The sequence below is a fragment of the Panicum hallii genome, chromosome 3, assembly GCF_002211085.1.
Source record: "Panicum hallii strain FIL2 chromosome 3, PHallii_v3.1, whole genome shotgun sequence".
Lineage (NCBI taxonomy): Eukaryota > Viridiplantae > Streptophyta > Magnoliopsida > Poales > Poaceae > Panicum > Panicum hallii.
The window spans coordinates 7,184,759-7,201,310 of NC_038044.1; the positions used below are offsets into that span (position 1 = coordinate 7,184,759).

Below are 16,552 nucleotides of genomic sequence, written 5' to 3' on the forward strand. Positions count from 1 at the left end.
TGAGTGGTACCTCGCACCCTGGACAATTTTATTCTCTCTGCAATCCGAAGGCACACTAGATCCGTCATCTACGACAAGATAACTGAAGTCGCTGCTTACCCATTCTTCAGGCACATCATCGTCATCATCAGACAAATCGGCATTTATTGCTTCATCCAATTCACGTTCTTCGTCTTGCAGTTGTTCAACAATAAATGGTATGTTCTCGCCCTCATCAGCCACGCATTGAGGTGCTGCGGTGCCACCTACCTCAATATTTGCCTCCTCAACTTCATCAATATTTTCATCCCCGGAGCAGCTGCTTCAATGTTTATCAAAGGGTTTTGGTGCACACTGACAAAAAGTACCAATGGTCATTATCAATGACTTGCATTTTGCAAATAGGTTAACCAGTCCTCGTTGCTTGCAAGTGGCATCAGCTCTCAGATCAAAGCGTGAGTGGTACGATTTATGACGTACTGAACACTCACAGTGTGTGTCTCCTGATTAATCCTTAATCCCCTCATTAACCAGTTGCATAGGGATTCAAATGTCCTCTCGTGTAGTCTGGTAATTTCTCTAACCGCACAGTTGAATTCACTTAAATCTACCCTATTTGACCCATAAATCACATTTCCTTCTCCATAATATATACTGAAAATACTTTTCTCGGAAGACATATCTGTCAATCATTAATAAATTAGTTATACTACATATTAATACATAACAACTCTAAATTTCAGCGATTCCCAGATTATATTTTACATAATCTAAACTATTTAGAATATAAATTATACTAAAATAATTGAAAATATTAAAAACTATTGAAAAAATAACTACCCTAAGAAATATTTCCTAGATTACAGTTATTTTCAAGTAATTATACGGCTAGAATGAGAATATACCTCCAAATCGACGTGTGAACAGAGTTTCGCCGCTTCCTCTTCTCTCTTCCTCTCCTCCCTTTCTTTTTTTTTCTGATTTTTGCTGAATAAAATGGAAATTTTGGGGCAGGTGGGGGATTATATAGCCCGGAGGGGGATCTCCCGCTCGACCAACGGGCGGGATGCCCCTCGGCACCAACTCCCGCCCGTTGTACGGGCTGGATGCCCCTGCAGGGACCTCTTCGCGAATAAGCGAGGACCTCCCGCCCAATCAACGGGCGGGAATTTTCCGAATTTTTCTCATCCGGTTCCCCTTTCCGAATTTTATTTTTTTATTTTTTTAAAAAAAATTCCCTTTCTGCGCGTGGTGCTTTAATTTGCCGTTCGACCGGGAGAGTGCCCTCGCCGATGCGGTGGCGGCGTTGGCCTACTCTCTCTCCGTCCATCCGCGTTGACTCGACGATGGCGGCGGCGGATGCCCACCCCTGCCCGTCCCCCCTCCATCTGCGTCGCCTCGAGCGTCGGCCAGCAGCATATCCCCACCACGCGCAGATCGACCGGCTGCCTCGCGTCGACGCCGCGCCGCGGCAGACCCGTGGCACGGCGGAGGCTGGGCCGGCCCTCCGTCCCGTTGTGCCTGAGCTGCCTCTGCGGCGTCGATCCGCCTGCCGCCCTCTCCCACCTGCTCCACCGTAGGCCGAGCCCCTGCCTCACCCGCCGCCGCGCCACTCCCGACTTTTTTTCACCGCATCCACCGTCACACGTTTGAATCCCGACGCCGGCCGCTCCCAATTAGTTGCGAAAGAGCGATAATCTTGGACAGACTAGAAGTTATTTAGAAGGAGCCGGAGGTCAGATCAGGAGGCAGCACACAGCAAGATGAGTTTCTCGTTTAGGCTTTGCAATCAATTTTTCCTCAACAATATCCCCTTCCGTCGCGTCGGAGCCCGCCCGCCCGCGAGCTACTCCTGCCGCCGCTCGTTTCCGTTTGCCTGCCGCCGTCCGTTCGCCGCGCTCGTCGTCCCTGCCTCCACGCCCGCTCGCGAGCTGCTCCTGCCGCCGCCCGCTCGCCGCCCCGGCCGCCGCGACGCGGACGCGAGAGGCCTGGTCGCTCGGGGTCACCTGCGCCGTCCAGCCAACCCACCGCGCCGCCCCACAAGCGAGTAAATCGTTCCTGCTTCTCTTCTGTAGCGAGTAAATCATGGGTGTTTCTCCAGTTGAATTTGCATTATAGTTATTGATTCTTCTTTACCTGCTTGTGAATGCTTGACGGCATGATTTTCTTTTTTATTTATTTTGGCCAGGTCTAGATTATTACCCTGATTCCTCTAACGTGTGAATCTGAAGTAAACAAACTGATCCAATGTTTCTAGGTTTTTTTTCCTTATAAGAATGTTTAGGTAGTATTGAAACTACAATTATTCTTTAGGGCTGAGGACGATATGAACTTAGTATCTCAGGCCTAGATGAATAAATAGTATGATATTATATTAGGATCTGTATGTATGATGTCAAATAGTGATTGCATTAGTGTGCAAAATGTCAATTTTTGTCTACATGGGAGGAGTAATGGCTGAAGTGATCTATGTGCTCCTTACAATTTCATCTTGTAGTTTCTTTCATTACTATTTCATCGTCTCCACCTTACTTGAATACAGGCCGTGCAACTCCTCATCCCATCTAATCTCTTGTGCTCTTGTCCCACTATGAGATCACAGAGGTGCAAAAACGTAGGTTGCTCAAAGGTACTACCAATTAACATTGCCTCCACCTTACTTCATTTTGTTTCTTCAACCCACAGGCTAATTATGAATGAATCGATAGATTTTACCTACGTAGGAATCAAAAAAATTAGAATAATTTCTGTGAAATCATGCATCTGTCAGAAGGGAATTTATGTTTTTTGATGCAACTCTCCTTAGTTTGAGCTATACTAAAAATATTGTTGTCAGTCCCTAGATATCATCAGCATATATAAGGCACCGAGCGAATTTTCAGTGTTGCAATTTCGTCAAGTCTCTAGAGATTTTTGTTTCATCTGTACCATTTCTGATGTGAGATATAGTGAGCACCACATATCTGCATGCACTGATGTCTCGGTAAGTTTTTTTAAAAAATTCTGATTTGTTTTCTACAGCCTGTAAACCATAATTGTATTCTTTTTTATTTTCCAAGTTCTGTTACTAAAGTCTGCTGCATTTTAATATTTTATTGATTTCAAAATATTAATAGAAGTGCATTCATTCATCGAGTGCTTAAAATGATATCCATGGAGCAAGTATTCAAGTTATTGAAGTAGATACATCTATCTTAAGTGAAAAATATGTGCTTTATAGCTTGAAAAAGTAAGATCTGTTCCTGGTCCTGTGGCCAACAATGTGGTAATCTTGAGCTACTGTGAACATTTGATTTATAATTATTAATTACTTAGGTTTTCTATCTATGAAAAAATATAAATCGGCAGCACACATAACTTGTTACTTAGATAAATTTGTAGCAAACTCAAGATAAAGCTGGTGATTTCAATTAGGAATATTTGCATTATAGAAAATGGGGATCTTTGCACTATATGTTTCTATTGATACTATGAATTCTAAGTTTCCTATAACACAACAGTTTGTAACGATTTCTTTCAGGAAATTCTATGGTGGCTACAATATTCAGGTTATAATGCCCACAGGTAAGCTACAGGAACTACTTTTTTTTTTGACTTAAAGTGGCAGAACAGATGAATGCATATTACTCTACAAGGAATCTGCAATTTTTTATACTCTTTGGAAAGACATGACATACCTAGCAACTAGCAGCCATGGTGAGTATTGTTTTTGGTTTGTCTATATCATATGGTGTTTACAAGTAAATATTGCTACACTAACTAACCTTTTAGATTAATATCTATTCTATTTGCAATTTGCAAAGTTCTTTAGTAAATATTTACCTTTTAGATTAACCTTTTAGTTTATATAATATGGTGTTTACAAGTAAATATTCTTTTGTTCCTCCTCCTAGAAAATATAGAATATTGATTTTGACATCTGGGTAGAATTCTATATGCTTAGGCTTTTTTAAAGGTTGCAAAGTTGAATGTACTAAATGGAGAATCTTCACTTAAGTCAGCTTCAATCACTCTTTATAATTTTGGAATTCTGCAAGAATTATCCTCGTAATATATTTGACTTTTTAATCTTATTACGTGTCTGATACTGCATATACCAGAGGAAAAACTTAAAATGGTGATGCTGTAGGAGAGGGAGGGTTGCCAGAAATCCGAATTTGAAGCCAAATTAAGGCAGGCTGATGTTAGTTTCAAATTTCTAAATTTTATACTGTTGGGAACTCTGAATGAGCAATATTCAGACAAAACACGGCTTAGATTGAATTCTGAATTGATATCCCTCTTGCAAATGCCTACATTATTTTCCTCAAGAATGTTTGGTATTGCGTTAAAAAAGTTTTTATCTCCAGTAGCAACACACGGTCACTTAACTCTCTATAGACACTGCATGAGATCCGATTACGAAGATTGCCACGGAGGCTTCACGCACGCATATATTTATTCAGACACATTCCTTCCCTTTTTACACGTGCTGTGCGCTCAGATCACCGCGCTGGACCTGGACGACACCGCTACAACTAGCGTCTGCACGTACACCGATACTACCGGATACACGTGACTACACACGCGTCACTGCCTCCCTTCGACACGGCACACACAGCAAAAGGACTCCCATGGGGACACGACGGCGACCCCGCCGGCGGCGACCCTCGAGCTCCCCGGCTCCTCTCTAGCCGTTGACGATGACGCCTCCTGCACATCCATGCACGACGACATGCATGTCCACAAGTCAGTATATGCATATAACATGTAGCATATATACATATATAGTATATGTGCGTATGTGTGTACAACATACCGTTGTCGTGGAGGAACTGTCCGGACATGTAGGACGAGTCCTGCTCGCTGGCGAGGAAGACGTAGCTGGGCGCCACCTCGGCGGGCTGGCCGGCGCGCTTCATGGGCACCTCGGACCCGAACTGCTGCACCTTCTCCTTCCCGAACGACGCCGGGATGAGCGGCGTCCACACGGGCCCCGGCGCGACGCCGTTGACGCGGATGCCCTTCTCCGCCAGCTGCAGCGCCAGCGCGCGGGTGAAGGCCACGATGGCCCCCTTGGTGGCCGTGTAGTCCAGCAGCGTCTTGTTCCCCTTGTACGCGTTCACCGACGACGTGTTGATGATGCTGGCGCCCTCCGCCATGTGCCGCACCGCGTGCTTGGTCACCAGGAAGTAGGAGAAGATGTTGGTGCGGAAGACGCGGTCCAGGTCCGCCTCCGTGACATCCGTGATGGACGGCCGCTCGTACTGCTCCGCGGCGTTGTTCACCAGCACGTCGATGCGGCCGCCGTAGGCGCCGGCGACCTCCTCGACCACGCGCCGGCAGTTCTCCTCGTAGCCCAGGTCGGCGGGCACCGCCATGGGTTCGCGGGCGCCCGTGCGGGACCGGATGTCGCGCAGCGCCTGCAGGGTCTCCTCGGCGTCCCGATCCTCCTGGCCCTTGATGTAGGTGAAGGCCACCGTCGCGCCCTCCAGCGCGAAGCACAGGCACACCGCGCGCCCGATGCCGGAGTCGCCGCCGGTCACCAGCGCCACCTTGCCCTTGAGCTTCTCCGCCGACTTGTAGTTCTGGATGATGGCCTCCGGGCGGGGGTCCATGGCGTGCTCCTTCCCGGGCTGGGACCCCTGCTGCTGCGGCGGGAACAGCTGCTGCGACGCCATGGCGCGAGCCGGCGACGGCCTCGCCCTCGCTCTACCACCCAAAGGCCGGGCCGCGAAGGAAGCGAGCGCCCTTGTGGCGGCTCCTCTACTAGCTGGTGGACGAAGGTGTGGTGATCTTGAGAGCTGGTGGAAGAGGAGCAGCGCGCGCATGGCACGGTGAGGGAGACTCGAGGTGGCGCGGGGGAATATAAACGAGAGGGCGAGGCCGGCAGGCGCGGGCGCGTGGCCGCAGAGGTGTGAGGGACGTGGCGGGAGGCTCGCATCCGCCGCTCCCACGCGTCGAGTGTGGAGCTCGGAGAACCGGCACGACCACCGCTTGACGTACCGGACGTACGCCTAGTGGATCTCTCTAGCAGCGTCAGTGCGTCACGATCTCACTTCGCTTAAAGAAGCTGTAAGCTTCCATCGATTAGAGTATCCATCCTATTTTGGAAGAGGGGCGAGGAGACTAGTGGTAGGCTGCCGGCCCAAGCCCAACGAAGGCAACGAATCCGCTTGCAACGCCAAGCAGAGCAGCCGCGAACTCGGCCACTGGCGACAGCGAAGGCAGAGCTAGCTGCTTCCTAGAGCCCGTCCTACAGTGAACTTGCGATCGATTTGCTTAGGAGGAGCCACGTGTCACCATTCACAGGGTCTAAATTACGGCGATGACTATACATCGCTCGCGCTACGATAGCGCGAGCCATCGTCTAAAGAGGAGCGACGCTCTCAGTACAGCCTAACACGACCCAGCGGTTTCTCCTCTCTCCTCTTCCTCACGGCCGCGAGCTCCTCCTCTTCATCCTTCTCTTCATCTTCCTCGCGCTCGCCATTCATCTAGTCGGGTTCGGGGCTTCGAGATCAGGGTTGGGGTCAATGTTCCCCGGTTGTAGAGGAGGTCCTACGGCGGCAGACCGGCGGTGGCTGTGAGGCGGTGGGATGCTGCCGGCCGCGGGTGGCAGGAGATATCCGGTGGGCGGTGGAGGAGGCAGGGGCGTGGTAGCGAGCCCTCTCACGAAGCTAGATTAGGTGGGGACGACCGGTAAAGGAGGGCGGCGCACGGGAGACTAGAGGAGAGGATGGAGTCGGGTTGGGCGGGTTAGCGGCTCCTACCGCCGGAGATGAAGCTAGAGGGCGGTGTGGGGGCGAACATAGGCAAAACGAGAAAGAAGGCACTGTGGGCCATTGTACTCACGGGCTGTCAAATTTGTGGCCCGTCGAGCTCTTCAGGTGATGAATCCCGATCTAGTGACGCATAGCCGCTTCTCTAAATTACATGGGGAAGACAACAATTGTAATAAGTGAATCATTAGGGAAACTGTGGATTGTTCATGACAAACTCAGTTGTGTTACTAACTCAGCATGCAGGTTGTTCTTGACACCCACATTAATTCAGAGATCTGAACAGCTTTCTAGCATCACATTGGCCTGAGCGGAACATCAAACGTTTGAGGGTTCAGCCTCAGAAATAAAATCTTTTTTAACTTTATATTTGAACAAATAGGCATGTGTAGATTTGCACATAAATCGCAGCAAATGAATAATGGATCCTCTGTAATTTGGAAAACTGGATTTGTGTCAGAGTAGTGGGTGTAGTTTTGAATAAATAGGCATATCCACCCTTCCATGCTTGGTTTGTCTGGTTGTATGTATTTGGCTTGATGCGTGCCGACGATGCAGCCACCATACCCGATCTCAGCGAGTCAAACATGTCTCGACTGTATAAGAATCTCAATTTGATCCATGTGAAGAAAGAAAAGAAAAGGAAAAGTGATCTGCGCACGTCCCTTGGTCTTTGCACTTGCGCACCTCTGACAAGCCACTTGTATAGAATAGAAGTACACGTACATACACTTGGAAATTTTCAAAGCCATAGCCACTACCTCAACTCCTTGCTTGCTCGGTTTTTGCAAGTCAAAACGTGTCTTGAGATGTACTATATATGCATGTTGCCATGCGGCCGGAATTAAGCGAAGCAGAGCACGTCGAGACGCCGGCCATGACGCTGACTTTCACCGTGCGCCGGCGCGAGCCGGAGCTCGTCGGCCCTGCTGAGCCGACGCCCCGCGAGACCAAGCGCCTGTCCGACATCGACGACCAGGAGACGCTGCGCGGGCAAGTGCCGTCCATGTTCTTGTACCGTGGCGGGCCGCGCGCCGCCGACGACCCGGCGGGCGTCATTCGCCGAGCGCTCGGCGAGGCGCTGGTGCCCTACTACCCGCTCGCCGGGCGGGTGCGGGAAGTGGAGGCGCGGAAGCTGGTCGTCGACTGCACCGGCGAGGGGATCATGTTCGTGGAGGCCGACGCCGACGTGCGGCTGTCGGAGCTGGAGGCGGCCGGGCTGACGATGCCGCCGTTCCCGTGCGCGGATCAGCTGCTGTTCGACGTGGAAGGCTCCAGCGGTATTCTCAACAGCCCCTTGCTGCTCATCCAGGTATACCTGCATTAGTCTTACTCGTTACATACGACTATATATACGAGCCAGTAATATACATAGTTGTTAAAAATTCAAAAAATAAATATGGGTCCGCAGCTAATCACTCTTATTTGTTCAAATTCTAACAGATACCCATATATCTTAGATAATTTGCTTTCTTTATAACAGCTCGTGTGTTATATATATATTTTAATTATCAATTATTTTTATCTTTCCATCCTTATTCATAATTTTTTTACTTTTGTATATACCGAAATAATAAATCTAGCATCCTCCTTTTTGTGTGCATGCGTTAAAGCTATAACATGCATGATCATTCGTCAGGTGACACGGCTACTGTGCGGCGGCTTCGTCTTGGCGCTCCGCCTCAACCACACCATCTGCGACGCCATCGGCATCATCCAGTTCCTGTCCGCCGTCGCGGAGCTCGCCCGGGGCTTCCCCGCGCCAACCGTTGCGCCGTCATGGTCCCGCGAGCTCCTGGAGGCACGCAACCCGCCGAGGCCGACGTTCCCTCACCACGAATTCGACGCCGTGCCACCGCCGGCGCCGCCTCCGGGCGATATGGTCACGCGGACGTTCACCTTTGGTCCGTCCGGCGTCTACGCCATCAGGAAGGGCCTCCCACCGAAGCTCCGGGACACGGCCACGACTTTCGAGGTGCTCGCGGCGGCTCTCTGGCGTGGCCGCACGGCGGCGCTGGAGCTCCCGCCGGACGAGGACGTGCGCCTGGTGTTCGTCTCCAACATCAGGGGCGTGCCGGAGCTGGGGCTTCCGGCCGGCTACTACGGGAACGCGTGCGTGCCCACGGGTGGGCTGGTCACCGCGGGGGCCCTCCTCGCCGGCTCGCTGGGCGACACGGTGGAGCTGGTGCGCGAGGCGAAGGCGGCGGTGACCGCCGAGTACGTGCGGTCCACGGCCGACCTGCTGGTGCTGCGCGGCCGGCCGTATGTGGCCATGTCGAACATGTTCCTCGTGTCAGACAACCGGCGCACTGGGTTCCACCGCGTCGACTTCGGGTGGGGCGTCCCCGTGTTCGGCGGCCCCTCCACCGCGATGTGGGGCGGTAGCTTCATCCTCGCCGTCAGGAACGCCGACGGGGAGAACGCCGCGGCATTGCCGATCATGCTGCCGCGGCCGGCGATGGATCGTTTCGCGTCGGAGGTGGAGAGGCTGTTGAAGGATTAGCACCACAAACACACGTTCTACTTCAACCACTGCCATGCAAGTTGACCTTATTATACTAGCAAGGTGCAGTGGTCGACATATATTATATGGCTAGACCAAATCTTTTACCATCTGAACTCGTGAATTGCAGTTGTGTAGACTGTTTGTTCGTTGAACTCGTAATTGATATTTGACTTTTTCTTCGAGTAAGTGTAACTTTTGTACAACTTAGTATTGGATGGCTCAATTGCTTAGGTTTTTAGCTCGTTTTGAATAGAGAAAGGTTTCAAAGCATGGCTTTCCGCTTCTTTTTTTTTTTTGCTCAATTGTGTATCTGTCACACCATCCTAATGCTTTAGCCAAATTAGCTATCAAGGTTCAGAAAATGAAAAAAAAATGTTACTACACAGCCCTGATTTGGAAGATCCTATGCATAGTAACATTTCCTTTGATTCAATCCGAACATTTTGTGACACCATATCTTATTCTCTAGATCATAGATAATATCTATCTATTATCTTAATATCGTAGTATTAAAAGAAGCCATAACATCGATTAAGGAAAAATAGATTTATCTATACCATACTGATCTTATGGGACTAAGTTAAAACGGTAGAGACTGATTTGATCTAGATGGAAGTTGTACTAGAACACAACTCTTAATTTAGCATGTTCGTATCTATACATAGCTAGGAAGAAAACTATAAATAAGAAAAAAAAAGAAATGAATACGTATGACACTAGGTCGGGACTAGGTGCGGGAGAGACAGACCCGCCCTCGAAAAGACCCATGATATTTTACCACATCTGTCCTCACAACACCGTGCGGATGAAATGTTACACCCACACCTGCACTCGTGGTTCACTCATCAGGTTCCGAGCACTCGCCACATGTGCTAATGACACAACAAGTAATATTTCGTCATGAATGCATCAATGTGTACTGCAAGCATTTAACACCTAAATTATCACGCAAGCAACAAATATAACTAAGCAAAGCCATAGCCGAAATCATATTTCTCATAATGACACAAAAGAAGTAAGCGATGTCCATAGTTCCAAACTCCGAATTACTAAATGATTTAAGTCCACCGTACCCTTGCTTGAGGGCCCAATTGCCATCTGCGGGTGGAAATTCTTTTTTTTTTGTGGGGGTTGGGGGTGGGGGGGGGGGGTGGTGGAGAGCCCAGTGAATGGAGGTTGCTGGACATGGGGAAGGAATAAGAATGGTGGAGAAGAAGGTATAAAATTCAACCGATTTCCACCCATGAATCTGACGACAGATTCATATTAGTAAAAATAGAGATTCTCTGCCAAGCCACATGTATAGAAGTGTACACACACACACACACAATTGAAAAACTTCAAAAGCAACTTCAACAACCTCAGCTTGCTCAGTTTTTGAAGTCAAAACGTAGCTCGAGATCTATATTGCCATAGGGCATAAGCGCATAACCATCGCATCCTTCCTAGTACCTCAAGTGGGAAGCGAAGGAGCACGCCCTCCGATACGCCGGCCATGCAGGGCGCTGACCTTCACCATGCGCCGGCGCGACGCGGAGCTAGACGCCCCGCGAGACCAAGCGCCTGTCCGACATCGACGGCCTGGAGGGGATTCGCGTACAGGTGCAGTGCATGTTCTTCTTCCGGGGCCTCCCGCGCAACGACGCCCGGCCGCCGGCTGGCGTCATCCGCAGAGCCCTCGCCAAGGCACTGATGTCTTACTACCCGCTCGCCGGCCGGCTGCGGGAGGTGGAGGCACGGAAGCTAGTCGTTGACTGCGACGGCGAGGGGGTGATGTTCGTAGAGGCTGACGCCGTCGTGCGGCTGGTGGAGCTGGAGGTGGCGGGCCTGAGACCGACGTTCCCGTGCGCGGGCCAGCTGCTGTTCGACGTGGAAGGCTCCGGCGGCTTGTTCTTGTTCAACTGCCCCTTGCTGCTCATCCAGGTAAGGTGACGTTATTCAGGCCGTCAAATTCTGTGAAGATTTCGTACATAATTGAAAACATGTACAGTTTTATCACGAAAACATAGTACTTTCTGCAAAATCTATGTGTTTCCGAATTGAACCTGTAAGGAAATAAATGTAGCAGCTTCCTCTGCGTGCATGCACCATGAGCTTGCAGAGTTGTAACATGATCGCTCGATCTCTAGGTGACCCGGCTGCTCTGCGGCGGCTTCGTCTTGGCGCTCCGCCGCAACCACACCATCTGCGACGCCATCGGCCATTCGGCCTCGTCCAGTTCCTGTCCGCCGTCGCGGGGCTCGCCCGTGGTCTCCCCACTCCCACGGTGTCGCCAGCATGGTCTCGAGAGCTCCTGGTGGTGCGGAGCCCGCCGCTCCCTCGCCCCGAGCCTGACGCCGTGCCGCCGCCGCCGCCGCCGCCGCCCGGCATCATGGTCCTGCGGACGTTCACCTTTGGTCCAGCCGATGTCGGCGCGATCAGGAGTGGCCTCCCACCGGGCCTCCGGGACACGGCCACGACTTTCGAGGTGCTCGCGGCGGCTCTCTTCTGGGGCGTGCCCGGGGTGGGGCTTCCTGCCGGCTACTACGGCAACGCGTGCGTGCCCGTGCCCGTGCCCGTGCGGACCACCGTGGAGGGCCTGACCGCCGGCTCGCTGGGGGACACGGTGGAACTGGTGCGCGAGGCGAAGGCGACGGTGACCGCCGAGTACTTGCGGTCCGTCGCCGTCGACCTGGGGGTGCTGCGCCGGCGGCCGTACAAGGCGATGGCGAACGTGTTCCTCGTGTCGGACTGCCGGCGCGCAGGGTTCCACTGCCTCGACTTCGGCTGGGGCGTGCCGGTGTACGGCGGCCCCTCCGCCGCGGTGTTCGGGATTAGCTTCCTCATCGCCGTCAGGAACGGTGACGGGGAGAACGCCGCGGCCATGCCGATCATGCTGCCGCGGCCGGCGATGGATCGTTTCGCGGTGGAGGTGGAGAGGTTTTTGAAGGATTAGGACCACGTTTTTTTTCCAGGAACACACGTTCTACCAATGCAAAGCACCCCTTTAATATTTCGACTCTCGAATTGCACTTGTGTAGTAGAATGCTTAAGTTGCAGAACTCTAATTTGTTATTTGACTTTTCGTTCAAATAAGTGCAGCTTCTCTACAATTTAGTATCAAATGTCTCAATTACTTAGTTTTTTAGCTCATTTTCAATAAAAAAAGATTTAAAAGCATGGTTTCCGTCGCTTTTTTTTTTGCTCACCCGTGTATTTGCCACATCATCCTAATGCTTTCGCCAAATCAACTATCAAGGTTCAAAAAAATGAAAAAATGTTACCGCACAGCCCTTTTTGAGAGGATCCTATGCATATTAACCTTTAGTTTGACTCAATCCGTACATTAAGCAACACCAAATTTATTCTCTAGAGATCATGATACCATATCTATTTTTTATAGCCACAACCACGTCTGCTTAGATAAAGGGCCTAGAATTACCTTGTTAATCGATGCAAAAACAGTAGATCTTGTGAACTCAAGTTAAAACAATTGAGCGTATTTGATATCGATAGATGCTCTACTAGAACACAAGTCTTAATTTAATTAGCATCTTCGCATCTAAAACGGTAGGAAGAGAACAGTGAATCAAGAAAGTAATCAAGCATCTCAATCATCCTCCCCGCAGCAAGGAAATTGTAGCCACTAATACACCCTTTACGGTTTTGAGCTGACTAAAAGTTTCGCCGGTTGCATACTGTCAAACTTCCTATACCTTCTAGATGACCAGAAAATTTTGCTCTTGAAGGCAAATTTTCTACGTTTAGATGGCGATGGGACTGTACAAATCCTAGGGCCGTAAAGAAGAATGATCTCAACTAATTGAAAATTATAATCTTCCTTACATTATTGATCACACCAATGAGCAAGGAGGAAACAGGAGCCAGGCTATGAGTTCCTACTTCCTAGTTGCTCTGTTACGGGAGCCAGGCGATGAGCCACTGAATTTTTTTCCTTACTTGGTCGGTGCACATAACAATGCCGGAGCGGACAAGGGTACACTAACCCTTCAACAACGCCTCCACCTCCGACGCGAACCTGTCCATGGCCGGCCGCAGCAGAACGATCATCACGGCAACTGCACCCTCCCCGCCGCCGTTCCCGACGTGGACGAAGAAGCTCACCCCGAACAGCGTCGCCGCGGGGCCGCCGTACACCGGCTCGCCCCACCCGAGGTCCACGCGGTGGAACCCGGCGTGCCGGTTGTCCGACACGAGGAACAGGTTCGCCATCGCCACGAACGGCCGCCCGCGCAGCACCAGCAGGTCTAGCGCGGACCGCACGTATTCGGCGGTCACCGCCGCCTTCGTCCCCCGCACCAGCTCCACCGCGTCGCCGAGCGAGCCGGCCAGGAGCGCCCCCGCGGTGGTCAGCACGGCCACGGGCACGCACGCGTTGCCGTAGTAGCCGGCGGGGAGCCCCAGCTCCGGCACGCCACGGAAGTTGACGATGGACACCATACGCGCCTCGTCGTCCGGCGGGAGCTCGAGCGCGGCCGTGCGGGCGCGCCAGAGGGCTGCCGTGAGCGCCTCGAAGGTCGTGGCCGCGAGTTCCGGCGGGATGCCCCTTTTGATCGCGGCGACGTCGTCTGGACCGAAGGTGAAGGTCCGCATGACCATGTCGCCAGGCGGTGGCGGCGGCATCGGCACCGGGTCGAACTCGCGGTGAGGGAACGCCGGCTTCGGCGGGCGGCGCGCTTCCAGGAGCTCGCGGGACCATGCGGCCTCTATGGTCGGTGTGGGGAGGCCGCGGGCGAGCTCGGCCACGGCGGACATGAACTGGGCGAGGCCGATGGCGTCGCACATGGTGTGGTTGAGGCGGAGCGCGAGAACGAAGCCGCCGCAGAGCAGCCTGGTCACCTGGATGAGCAGCACGGGGCAGTTGAGCACCCCACCGGAGCCGTCCACGTCGAACAGCAGCTGGTCCATGCACGGGAACGGCGGCCTCAGCACAGCCGCCTCCAGCTCCGCCAGCCGCACGTCGGCGTCGGCCTCCACGAACATCACCCCCTCGCCGGTGCAGTCGACGACCAGCTTCCGCGCCTCCACCTCCCGCAGCCGCCCGGCGAGCTGGTAGTACGGCACCAGCGCCTCGCCGAGCGCACGGCGGATCACGCCCGCCGGGTCGCGGCCGTCGGCATGCGCGCGCGCCCCGCCGCGGTAGAAGAAGATGAACGGGACGTGCGAGCGCAGTGTCTCCTGGTCGTCGATGTCGGACAGGCGCTTCGTCTCGCGCGGCGTCGGCGCGGCAGGGCCGACGAGCACCGGCTCCCCCCGGCGCACCGCGAATGCGAGCGTCGCCATGGCCGGCGCCTGTACGTGCTCCTTTGGTTCCGGCATGTGGTGCAGGATGATGGTATGGCCGCTGATCGAGTGATCGATGCCTGTGCCCGGCCACATGTGTGTTTGACTTGGAAAAATGGAACAGGTTGAAGTGACTGCCCTTGGAAATTTCCAAGTGTGTAGTATTCAGCTATGCCGAAACGGGAGACTTGTGAATGTAGTGCACTGCCACATCGTTTTTAAGTTTGGACAAATATTCAAAATTTGAAATGTCGTGCAGTGCAGGTCACATCGTTTTTAAAGTTCGGAGAATATTCAAACTGAGATGCTTGCTGGCAGCCGTAAGTTTCTGAATTATGCCGCATTTGTCGGATCAAGCCGGCAGGGGAGGGCGTATACTTCAATGCTAACTGCAATAGCTGACAGCGATTTACTTAACGACGTGCTTAATAGCACTGTCCAGGAAAAAAAAAGGATTCTTCACTGGGCGCAACGGAGCAAGATTCTTTGTGCCATTGCGGCCTGAGGGTGGTGAAAATAGCCCGCTTCATCCGCGTGTGCGCCTCGCGGCACTATCGGAATTTTTTAAAAAAAAGTTAAAAAAAATTAAATTTGAAAAAGATGTGCCGATTTGGAAAATTTTAAAAAATGGGTACCTCCCTCCCGATCAACGGGCGGAAGATGTGTGGCCGGACACCTCCCGCCCATCCAACGGGCGGGAGGTGCGGGGCCCCTACAGTGCGGAGGGGCATAACGCCCGTTGGGTGGGCGGGAGGTTCCCCTCCTAAGTCCCCACCTGCCCCCTAAATTCTCATTTTATTCAGCAAGAGCCAGAAAATAAAGAAAAAAAGGAGAGGAAGAGAGGAGAGGAAGTGACGAAACCCTGTTCACACGTCGGTTTTGAGATATATTCTCGTTCTAGTCGTATAATTACTTGAAAATAATTATAATCTAAGAAATATTTCTTAGGGTAGTTATATTTTGAATAGTTTTTAGTATTTTCAATTATTTTTAGTATAATTTATATTCTAAATAGTTTAGAATCTGGAAAATATAATCTGGGAATCGCTGAAACTTAGGGTCGTTGTGTATTAATATGTAATATAACTAGTTTATTAATATGTAATATAACTAGTTTATTAATAATTGACAGATATGTCTTCCGAGAAGGGTACTTTTAGTATATATTACGGAGAAGTAAATATGATTTATAAGCCGAATGGGGTAGATTTAAATGAATTCAACTGTGCGGTCAGAGAAATTACCAGACCATTATATGTATTTGTAATATTTGCCGTAGCGACTTTTAACAGATCATTATGTGTGTTTGTAATTGTATCTGTGACTTGACATTTGTATACTCTCTCATGTATTCATTATGTATGTTTCTAATATATGTATCGTACTTAATTTTTCATGTAGATATGGCGCAGACACCGGAGCTCCTTGACGCGAGCACCGACGTACGGTACAGGTCGTACCTGGCAGCGGTGGAGGGGCAGCAGCTTCACGAGTTGCGCCCTCGTGTAGCAGAGGAGTTGTTGCACCTGGACGACCGCTGGCTTGAGAGGTGATCCTTTGTATTTTTTTACGGAATGAATGTATTGCTTGTACGACAATTGTAACCATAATGCAAAATATACAGGTTATGTGAGGCTGGTTTGCTGCCACTCGCACGTATGCTTCAGGCCGGCGACGGCCAAGATGGTGGCGCCAAGAAGTGGATGCAGCTCGACCGCTCTCTACTTGCGGCGTTGGCGGACAGGTGGCGTTCGGAGACGCACACGTTCCACTTGCCGTGCGGGGAGATGGCCCCCACGTCGCAGGACGTGTCGTACCTGCTTGGGCTTCCCATTGCGGGGGAAGCCGTTGGCCTGGTTGCCGTGCCATCTACCTGGAGGGCGGAGCTTCAGGAGCGGTTTGCTCCAGTGAACCCGCGCATATTTTCATAAAATAATATTGTCTTCCAAATATTTGCAACAGCACGCAGGGGATATCATGGCAACGAAGTGAACTGGGTTATCAAGCTGCAGGAGTACGTAGG

The 16,552-nt window shown here is 51.4% G+C and overlaps 3 protein-coding genes, 1 long non-coding RNA gene and 1 pseudogene across 4 annotated transcripts; 3 read left to right on the forward strand and 2 right to left on the reverse strand.

Moving 5' to 3' along the window:
• The first annotated feature begins 1,257 nt into the window (after positions 1 to 1,257).
• Positions 1,258 to 4,268, forward strand: LOC112885917. The gene is made up of 2 exons (XR_003227291.1): positions 1,258 to 2,608; positions 3,500 to 4,268. It is a non-coding gene; the product is annotated as an uncharacterized LOC112885917 (long non-coding RNA).
• Positions 4,269 to 4,371: 103 nt separating this feature from the next.
• LOC112885916 (glucose and ribitol dehydrogenase homolog) lies at positions 4,372 to 5,781 on the reverse strand. The gene is made up of 2 exons (XM_025951617.1): positions 4,778 to 5,781; positions 4,372 to 4,671 (listed from the first exon to the last, which is right to left on the reverse strand). The coding sequence occupies exons 1-2, from the start codon at positions 5,637 to 5,639 to the stop codon at positions 4,649 to 4,651; spliced, it is 885 nt and encodes a 294-aa protein (XP_025807402.1). The 5' UTR covers positions 5,640 to 5,781; the 3' UTR covers positions 4,372 to 4,648.
• Positions 5,782 to 7,617: 1,836 nt separating this feature from the next.
• Positions 7,618 to 9,243, forward strand: LOC112885095 (benzyl alcohol O-benzoyltransferase-like). Its single transcript, XM_025950770.1, has 2 exons — positions 7,618 to 8,052; positions 8,380 to 9,243. Exons 1-2 carry the CDS (start codon positions 7,618 to 7,620, stop codon positions 9,241 to 9,243), a joined length of 1,299 nt encoding a protein of 432 aa, XP_025806555.1.
• A 1,172-nt stretch (positions 9,244 to 10,415) lies between these two features.
• On the forward strand, positions 10,416 to 12,224 carry LOC112885096 (annotated as a pseudogene).
• A 796-nt stretch (positions 12,225 to 13,020) lies between these two features.
• LOC112886377 (benzyl alcohol O-benzoyltransferase-like) lies at positions 13,021 to 14,687 on the reverse strand. Its single transcript, XM_025952271.1, has one exon. It carries the CDS (start codon positions 14,623 to 14,625, stop codon positions 13,228 to 13,230), a length of 1,398 nt encoding a protein of 465 aa, XP_025808056.1. The 5' UTR covers positions 14,626 to 14,687; the 3' UTR covers positions 13,021 to 13,227.
• Between the last annotated feature and the right edge of the window lie 1,865 nt (positions 14,688 to 16,552).